The 10,042-nt window shown below is 39.6% G+C and overlaps 1 protein-coding gene and 1 long non-coding RNA gene across 2 annotated transcripts; one reads left to right on the top strand and one right to left on the bottom strand.

Annotated features, from left to right (window-relative positions):
* Positions 1-1,214: 1,214 nt before the first annotated feature.
* Positions 1,215-3,292, bottom strand: LOC129410501 (uncharacterized). Its single transcript, XR_008632892.1, has 3 exons — positions 3,089-3,292; positions 2,262-2,411; positions 1,215-1,871 (listed from the first exon to the last, which is right to left on the bottom strand). It is a non-coding gene; the product is annotated as an uncharacterized LOC129410501 (long non-coding RNA).
* A 654-nt stretch (positions 3,293-3,946) lies between these two features.
* LOC110159119 (elongation factor Ts, mitochondrial-like) lies at positions 3,947-8,167 on the top strand. The gene is made up of 6 exons (XM_055158807.1): positions 3,947-4,069; positions 4,793-4,945; positions 5,202-5,330; positions 6,405-6,527; positions 6,933-7,014; positions 7,633-8,167. The coding sequence occupies exons 1-6, from the start codon at positions 4,022-4,024 to the stop codon at positions 8,025-8,027; spliced, it is 930 nt and encodes a 309-aa protein (XP_055014782.1). The 5' UTR covers positions 3,947-4,021; the 3' UTR covers positions 8,028-8,167.
* The last annotated feature ends 1,875 nt before the right edge of the window (positions 8,168-10,042 follow it).

Below are 10,042 nucleotides of genomic sequence, written 5' to 3'. Positions count from 1 at the left end.
TTGTAACATCTGACATATTCAAACTTTTATTTGACATATGATTTATTGACATATTGTACAACGTCAGCATCACTGCTTCCTGTCCAAGTGGGATCTAGAGGTTTTTGCTGAGTGCTAAAATGAATCAATATTTAAAGATGAGGCAGTGAACTGGAGCTGTGGGAAGTCGTTTTAAATAAAGGGATGACCACAGTAGACTCCAGTCCTGTGGGAAAACTCCAGTCTGTAGACAGAGACTGAATAAACTACAGATGAGGGCTGCTAGGATTCTGTGCTACTGTTTTTAGAAAACACTTGAGCCTCTGGGTACGTACAGTCAGTGAGAGTGAAGCGCCTCCTCTCAAAATCTCTACCTCTCCTTAAAGGTTTGCCCCAGGATCTATTCTTGCTCCATCCTGTTGAATATATCTATGTTAACAATATCACACAAGTCACAGAACAATGTCATGTACATTTATACACAGTGACACTATATCCTTTATGCGCACAGTACTTGTCTTAATACTAGATTCTCTCTGCTCCAAAACACTTTCACAATGCTCCAGCATGACTTTACTCACCTCCACTTAACATCGAACACAAAAAAGACAAAACGTATGACATGTATGACATAATATGTCATATATATATAGTATATATTATATGTTACAGCTTTTGAAGGTTTCCTTTCCCTCCCGTCCTACAGATGGCGCGCGCGTATATCCCAATGGAGAAAGCGCATGTATTTTGTCCCTCGCGGTGTGCCGTACGCAGCGTGGCTCAATCATGGATCTATTAAAATACCTTGCCGTTGGAAATGGAACAGGTCTAGACCATGGATCTATTAGGTCTAGACCTCGGAGCCGCTCCCCTGTCGCCTAGCAACTGAGGGACGCTGCTAGCGCTAATGCTAATGCTAACACGCTCCGCGCAGATTACGCACAGGGATCAGTAAAAAGAATACGCACAGGTCATCAAACTGTCGGATTTTGTGACCAAATTATTTTAATAATTCGCATCCAAATCTTATGGCCAAAACCGAAAATGTATGTTTAACTTTTGCAAAACAAAACGGCTATATTTAAGGGATACATTTTAAATAGACTAAATTATCTTAAAATAAAAAAAAAACTGTGATGAGAGATGCATTACTAAATATTATCATTATTAAGGATTTTTATATTGACCAGGGATTACATTTATACAGTCAGTTTGTAAAGAAAGAAAGACATCTCTCCTGAGAAAAGATGATTTATTAAACAATCCAAGGAACTTCTGGAAATACTTTATCATAGTATGAAGTCAAATATTAAACCCATTACACACACACTGCATTAACAGGTTAGTACAAACAGCTGTATGTCAGTAAATCTCATTGTGTTCCCTTTTTGCTGAAGCAAGTGACAATCAAAAATGAACAAATTATCTTTGCCAGATATGATCATGTGGAATACCACTGCTTATCTGCAGTACAATAGTACATTCTTATAGTACATGTAATTAGTTACAATCAAAAGAGACACCAAATAAATGGCACATTTCACCATAAATCAAATGTCAGTACAGGCTGAAAAACATTCAGAAACACTTATGAGCAGATGTTTTCATTTCTGTCTCACACACTTGTTCAGATCATATGAGACTCTGGACCTCCTCCTCAGAGACTCTGGACATGGACATTGGAGACATGGACATTGGAGACATGGACATTGGAGACATGGACATTGGAGACATGGACAGTGGAGACATGGACAGTGGAGACATGGACATTGGAGACATGGACAGTGGACTTGGACCACTCAGTCTGATGTGTCTCTCGTCTTCTGGAGGAGGAAGAGCAGAATGGTTGTTGCGTCTGATTGATTCAAAGTTCTGTCCTGCAGAGTGAAAACCTGTAATGACACACACATTAAGAACACTACAAAACTATTAGAGGAAAATAAGTTTCACAGAGCATGCAGCACCAAAGAACACCTGGACTCCCTCCGCACTATTTACATTTATTATTATTTATTTATACACAAGGAAGTGAGAAAAACAATTTCGATTCTTTATATGTTTTTCGTATGAAGAATTGACAATAAACTATTTTAACGTTGAACTTAAACTTTGATGTACATTCAGATTCAAAGGCAGTTTATATCTGAAACAGCTAAATGAATAGAGGAATCCCACACATGTGAGAAATTTTGTATTTTCACAAGTTAAATCATAATTTCAACATGAGCATGATTCATTTGCAGCTCTTATTAGCACAATTTTCAATGTAACATGCCCCAGACCTAATCGTTGGCAGGAGTCTGGGTCAGCACCTCCAGCTCAGTGTTGGCTTTACTTTGTCATCTGCATTTGACCCATTTTATGAATCACAAGCATCTTGTCAGCCAACAGTTCTGTGGCCCCTGCAGTGTGCCGTGTCCTCATACAGGAGGCTGCAGATGAGAAAAGAAAATTCATGTAAAACAGATTTCTCATTGTTATAACATTAGATGTGACAGACCTAACAGACACAGTCAGGTCGAATCTACACCAGTGTCTGCACAAATCTGTTAAACGAGCCTCATGTCCATCATAAATCTGACCTGTCCAGGCAGGATTATTTACTCTTCACTTTACAAACATGCACGGATTGTTAAAAGCAGATAATGTATTCCCTGAATGAAATGCACACGTTGGAGGCTGATATTATGTGATTTACAAGTAAATATGAGCTTTGATAGAGTCAAACTGAGTCTTTTCAGTTGAATGTATGAAATAATGTGTGTTTTCATCTTACCTCCGAGCTACACTGACCAACTGTTTACATGTTTACACTGTCCGTGAAAACGTGGAGTTTTCTCCTCGTAGCTTCTTTAAATCACTCTGTGAGCTTCTTTTCCCCTAACAGTAAAAACATGATGAGTGTTTGATGGAAATGTGACCAAATATGAAAGTTTGAGCGGACTTTTCATCGCATTAGCTGCACATTACTAGGCAAACTTTAGCTCAAAACTCCGCGGTTCACGCAGTTAAAAACAAACGTATTTGACAGTTTTGTGGAGTTATGGTCGTATTTTACGTTTACAGTTGTGTTAGTAATGATTTCCTAAAGTTAAAAAGTGTTACTCACATGTTTTTCTCCGCTCTCGGGACCGGCTTTTTGCTCCGTGTTTTCGAACATCTGACTGCCGCCGCGCGGTGCATGCTGGGATACTGAAGGCTGCGAAGGATACTCGGATGTGTCCTCCGTTCGCGGCCCCATTTCCATGGAAACGAGGCCGGTTTTAGGGCTGCATTTGAAGGCTGCATGACATAAAAATGAAATGGGACAGGCCTTCTTTTACCGGAAGTGACGTATGCGGCCTTAAAACCAGCCTTCGGAGGCTGCAGCCCTCGAATTGGGACACAGCCTATGACATTAGAGCAGGGGTCTCAAACTCAAATGACCTGGGGGCCACATTAGATAAAGTCTGAGTGAGGGTGGGCCGCATTGAGTATTCGATAAATAGTGGTTGCACAAAAAGAGAGAAAGAACAACACGCAACACACTTTCTTAATTTTTAATAACAGTTCAGAACATGAAAATGTATTGAGAACATAAGTTTAAGCTACTCTACTCTTCTCCAATAAAGGTCCCACACTTATGAACCGGGGAATTGTGTCAGCGCCTCCTCTGCTCTGATACTGTGGTTGTGGGAGTGTAAAGTGAAGGGCGCACACGTGTACCACCATGTGTGGTTTGTTTTGGTTCTTCGGTGACGTCGTATGTGCACGTGTACTCGTATTAACAGATCCACTTAGACTCGTTGCTTTACAACTGCTGTAAGTTGCGTTAATAATCTGTTGTGAATCTGCATGGTCAGTGCGGCCCACGGTAGGGGGGGTGGGATTGTGCGTACATCTACCGCGGGCCGCACTGACATTATTCTTTGGAATTAAGTGGAGGACCGCAAAAAATCCTTTCGAGGCCTGCAGTTGGCCCCCGGGCCGCGAGTCTGAGACCCCTGCATTAGAGCATTTGATTTGAGTTTCGTAAGAAACAGATTTGTGCACATTTCTAAACATGTCTCTGGGTTTTTTATTCAGATCTGTCTCTAAAGGAGCGGCCAGGGTACGTATTACATCTATGCACGAAATAACGAAGCAGTCATGTCACAGATACGGAGGTTTTTGTGTTTTTTTTAGCTGAACTTCCTGTAGCTTTGCTTTGCTAAAGTGTCAGGATCAGGATGATGCCAAACTACAAATCCAAGAGAAAATCTGTTCTAATTATACCTACTAACTTACAGCGCAGTCCCACTATACTGTTGTTGTTGTTGTGAGCAGAAGCAGTGGTGAATATGAAATTCTAGTGTTCATGATTTACTTGACATTAATAAGCAGATAGAATGAAAAATATTAAACTGTTAGACAGTGCTTTGTAAAGGTTGACTTGGACATATAAATGGAAATGTCCTACTCTGTATCACATTGAAATGACATGAACTGCAAGTAACTAATGATAAAGAGAAGTGTGAAGAAGTGAAGAAGAGAAGGATGTGAAATTGAGCAGATCTTCACATAATTCTGATCCAGTAGTTTTTCTTACGGCTCATTAATCAACCCCTTTATCCACTGGTTTTGTTTAAGTTTGAGATTTGGAGAATAGTTAATACTTTTTTTTCTGAAAATGGGGCAGGAGTGGAACACAGAAGACTTTAAAAAAAATCAAGAATAATCATTTCTCCAAATGTTCATTAATTTTGTGAAAAGTGAAAATGAAATGGCATGTCTCCTTACTCTTTTAATTTGTATTTAGTGTTTTATTTAAATTATGTGTCCCTGTTGTGTCCAGGCGTGCATGGTGGGTCCGGTGCAGTCTTTACACTCAGGATGTCCGCTCTTCGCTGCAGAAAAAGCTCTTCTCATGAAACTGAGGAAAAGCACCGGATACACGTTCACAAACTGTAAGAAGGCCCTGGAGAAGTTTGACAATGACATCACACAGGTACCGTCTCCTACTTACGTATCAAATCCTTTAAGCATTTAAGTGAATATTTGTATTCTTTGAAATTACTGTGTCATGTGAGTATTATTGACTTATTGAACATGTGCAGCACTTGTATCTGACAGTGTATCTGTTTATAAATGTGCTGTAGAAATAAATTTCACTTTTGACCTTCTCTAGTGAAGTACACACAATTCAACAAGTGTCCTTTTATGGTATTTCACCTTAAGTATCTTTTTCCATTTTCCATTTCCAGGCCGAGTCGTGGCTGCATGAACAGGCCCAGAAGGAGGGCTGGAGCAAAGCAAACAAACTGGAGGGTCGCAGGGCCAGAGAGGGGCTGGTCGGTGTGTTTGTGGGAGACAGTGATGCAGTCATGGTCGAGGTACAGACATTTCAATAAAAAAATAAAAACTTCACCAATATTATCAGTGCGTGACAAAGACCAACTGTCACTGTCACGACTATAATAAACCTCTTTCTATTGATAGTTTTTCTGTCCATACTGTACATTTTGACTTTGTATATCAAAGTCTTTGTTTTTACTTTATTTTAATTAAAATTTTATCATAGTTTATATTATTATTCTTTGTTTAATACTGCACCATCACCAAAGCAGGTTCCTAGTTTAACTGCCAATGATTCTGATTCTTTCGCCTGTTGCAGAGCTACTATATATCAATATGAATAATATTTTTAACATTAGTTTGAACCAGATCAAAATGTGCAGACATGCATATTAGGGGTGTGCAAAAATATCAAAATATCGATATATCTGTACTGTGCTGATACAATATTGATATATTGATACAGCAGTCCCCGATATCTCCAAGAGTATTTTTTGGTATGTTTTATTATATTATTTTGTTACAGCTACAGTTTTGTTGTTTGTTTAGAGGAAGGACATTTGTTTATGTGACACATTTGACATTTTCACTGTTTTGATGATTAAAATGTTTGTGTTTCATATGAACTTTGCACAAGAAGTGATTTAACAAAGACTTTTAGTATCACAGACATGATTTAGCCTTTATTTTTAATGAACTGTATCGAATCAATTTGAAATATATTGTGTCAATTCGAAAGCTCACTGTATTGAGATAGGTATCATATCGTGGCTTATTTATCGAGGTATGTATCATATCAGCAACTTCTTATTGATACCAGCCCTAATGGAAATTAATGAACTATGTGGCATTATACTAATTAATCACATTGTTTGGTCAGTTCTCATTTATGTGTAATTGACACAATTAAAACCAGATCAACATTGGGCAATTTGTTGGTAGTCAACACTCCTGAATGTCTTAACATTTCCTGCAATCTAGAGCACAAAATATCTGTTTTATCATTAGATGTTAATCCAGGAAGAGCGTTTGAAACGAGTAGATTTATAAGTTTTTTTTTATCATTTGGAAGGACACATTTATAATATATTTGGTTGTTTTCTTGGGTGCAGGTGAATTGTGAGACCGACTTTGTGGCTCGTAATGAGAAGTTTCAGGAGCTGGTGAAGGCTGTCGCTTTTGCCACTTTGGCTCATCACAAAAACAAACCTCAGAAACACACTGGATATGTCAAGGTAACATTATTAAAAGCATATGATTCTCAGGTCTATATTAGATTCTATTTATTCAGTCTTTGGACCATTTTGGATTAAGATTGTTGCAAAATGGATTTGCAGTGTTGTGTTTGTTATAAAGGACTTTGTGTATTTAACAAATATTTGAACTTCACAGAAATCTGTATTTATTTAAACCATTAAGGCAACAATCAGGAGAACATACACATAAATCAAATTGTACATCAACTTTTTTGAATTTCTTTCATTGTACAGTAGATGACATCTTTAAGTATCACGTCTGATGTTTTAGAATTGTCCTTTGCTGCCCTCTGGTGTTACTTAAATGTAATAGCTATAGTATGTCCCATCCTGAATGTGTGAATGACATTTTGGATGGTCCTCATCGTTCTCCTCGTGTTTCAGAGTCTTCTGGGAGGAGAGGACCTGAGCAAACTCACTCTCACTGAAGGAGTCACTCTCGCCGACCACGTGGCTTTTGTAATCGGTCAGTGAAATGTACAGTGCTGGATGAATTCATTTAATATACAACTCTCTCAAAAATATCAGTGTTTTTTATGAAAACATTTTAAATACAATCACATATGACAACCTACAAAAAAATTTAAAATAGCACTGTAACAACTAGGATTTCAATCAATGTATATGCTCATTATATTCTTTGGTTAGATCACAGAAGACGAGAGTCCTGCTAAATTAAAGATAAAGTGAAGCTGCTACATTTTGATTTGATATTGATTGATTTATATGCAAAATATTTTTATCCAAAAACTTCTGAATTACTGCTTTGGTCTGAGTGAAGAAACCTCTTTCAACATGTTCAGGAGTCAATGTTTATTCCAGTTACCATTATTATAATTGTATAGCTTTTTGTTGCACTTTTAGACAGATATTTGTTTGTTGTTTTTACAGCTGCAACTAAGTTATTTCTATGATACATTCAGACATTTTAGATTCATTATCAACCAAATAAAGGTTGAAATATGAACACTGAAGACTTTTAAATAAAGAATATTTACAAATATAAGACTTGTCACTGTGATTGTGTTGAACCATGTGAGCCCTTCATTATCCTCACACTTCCCTCTGTATCCTCCTCCCTCAGGTCGTCTTGGTGAAAACATGTCTGTGAAGCGCGCGGTGACTCTGGGCGTCCCTTCAGACTGGCACATCGGCTCGTACGTGCACGGCTCTGTCCCCGGGCAGGCAGAGGTGGTGATGGGGCGGTACGGAGCCCTGGTGGTCTTCCAGGGAGGTCCGGCCGGAGAGGAGGGGGCTTTGGGGCGTAAACTGGGGCAGCACGTGGTGGGAGAGGCCCCCGTGGCTCTGGGGAACATGGAGGATCTCCCGTGCGGAGAGGGAGAGACTCGACTTTTGGCACAGACGTTTTTGGGCGACCCGAGCCGAACCGTAGCACAGTTTCTGAAAGGGAAGCAGGCGCGAGTTCTGGACTTTGTGAGGTTTCAATGTGGGGAGAAATCAGGGGAAGAAGGACAATAAATATTTAGTCAGTTACAAATGGAATATAATGTATGCTAAATGAATTTCAGCAAATGTATGGGTCAATTAAATAATTTAAACTGTCTCACAATAAATGATCATTGTCATTTTATTGAATTAAATCTCGACTGGTGAATTTCTATGGGATTTTTGTGAGTGATCATGTCACTTCCAGGTCCAACCAGCTGACTCCTATTTTTATTTTTGTTTCTTATTCATCGAACAAGGTCAATTAAATCACCAAAACTGTATAAAGTATTTAGATTTTTTTTAAAATTCTGAGTAACTTTTTGTGGTCAGCTTAGAATGTTACCCAGTATGGCATTAAACTTATTTATGGCAAAAGAAGAATTCAATTTGTCGACTGGACAAAGTTTATTTTGGTTGACCAAAATAGACTTTTGTCCAGTTGACAAATTGAATTTCTTCTTTTGTCATGGATTCTACCTGGATGACTGAGGGGCTGTAAACTTATTTATCTTATTTATTTATCTGAACAGGTGATGCCAGTTGTTCTTGTTACTGATCAGAGGTAGGAATGTAACAGTAACCGAAATATTGTGATATTGTATCGTCAAAGTTCTCACAATAATATCGTGGACCATCACAATATATCGAATTACAAGTCTCTTTGCTTAAATTAAGAGTTTTGTTACAGCAATAGCTAAAAAAAAAAGACAGAGGGAACTACATAGACCATGATCCTTTGCTCCATTTCAGTGCAGACTACAAGAAGAAATAATAGTTCTAACACTTTTAAGTCTTAGTTTTTTGGATTAAGTCTTGTCAAGGCATTTTAAGAGGAAAAAGTCACGTATTAACAGTTTTGAGCTTCCACAAAATATTGTCCAGCACCCTGAGACTGTACGCAGGCCGGAAGGAAGGGGGCCGAGGACTAGTGAGTGTGGGAACCACTGTCCAAGATGAAACATCCAAGCTCCTTGAGTACATCAAGGACAAGGCCCCGGCAGATGAGGTGCTCAGAGAATGTCTCAGACAGTGGGGTCCAGAGGAAGAGGTGCTGGAGGGACCATCATGGCAGGACAAACCCCTACATGGGGCGCACCACCGGAACATAACTGAAGTGGCTGATATCAAGAAATCCTACCAATGGCTTGAGAGGGCTGGTCTGAAGGACAGCACAGAGGCACTGATCCTGGCTGCTCAGGAGCAGGCCCTGGGCACTCGAGCAATAGAGGCCCAGATACCACACCAGACAAGACCCACGGTGTAGACTGTGCAAAGAGGCTCCTGAGACAGTCCAGCACATAACTGCAGGGGTGTAAGATGCTGGCAGGGAAAGCATACATGGAGCGACATAACCAAGTGGCGGGCATAGTGTACAGAAACATCTGTGCAGAGTACGGGCTGGAAACCCCAGGATCAAGGTGGGAAACACCTCCAAAGGTTGTGGAGAATGACCGAGCCAAGATCCTGTGGGACTTCCAGATACAGACTGACAGAATGGTGATGGCGAACCAACCAGACATAGTGGTGGTGGATAAGAAACAGAGCAGAGCCGTGGTGGTGGACATCGCAATACCAAGCGATGGTAATATCAGGAAAAAGGAACACGAGAAGCTAGAGAAATACCAGGGGCTCAAGGAAGAGCTGGAGAGAGCCTGGAAAGTAAAGGCATCAGTGGTGCCTGTGGTGATCGGAGCACTCGGGGCTGTAACCCCAAACTGGAAGAGTGGCTTCAACAGATACCGGGAAAAACAATGGACATCTCAGTCCAGAAAAGTGCAGTACTGGGAACAGCAAAGATACTGCGCAGAACTCTCAAGCTCCCAGGCCTCTGGTAGAGGACCCGAGCTCAATGAGGGTGAGAGAAGGTGGAAGGTGAGAAACACATTTTTTTTTTTTTATTTTTTTATATATATATACACACACACACACACACCATATATATATATGCATATATATGGTATATATATATGCAGCTACAAAACAAAACATAGACCACAAATACATGGATCATGACAGGAAGGGTTCAAGCTGAAGCAAAATTACCA

The sequence above is a fragment of the Boleophthalmus pectinirostris genome, unplaced genomic scaffold (genome assembly GCF_026225935.1).
Source record: "Boleophthalmus pectinirostris isolate CB_2022bp ecotype Guang Dong unplaced genomic scaffold, ASM2622593v1 HiC_scaffold_2228, whole genome shotgun sequence".
Taxonomy (NCBI): domain Eukaryota; kingdom Metazoa; phylum Chordata; class Actinopteri; order Gobiiformes; family Gobiidae; genus Boleophthalmus; species Boleophthalmus pectinirostris.
Note: the sequence above shows the minus strand (reverse complement) of the source record. Positions and strands in the feature narration are given on the sequence as shown.

What these genes read in the sequence shown, in the direction of transcription:
- LOC110159119 (XM_055158807.1), top strand. Translation starts at nt 4,022, where the DNA reads ATGTCTCTGGGTTTTTTATTCAGATCTGTCTCTAAAGGAGCGGCCAGG. An exon ending in TTGACAATGACATCACACAG is followed by an intron (nt 4,946 to 5,201) that starts GTACCGTCTCCT and finishes TTCCATTTCCAG; the next exon opens with GCCGAGTCGTGGCTGCATGA. An exon ending in AACACACTGGATATGTCAAG is followed by an intron (nt 6,528 to 6,932) that starts GTAACATTATTA and finishes CTCGTGTTTCAG; the next exon opens with AGTCTTCTGGGAGGAGAGGA.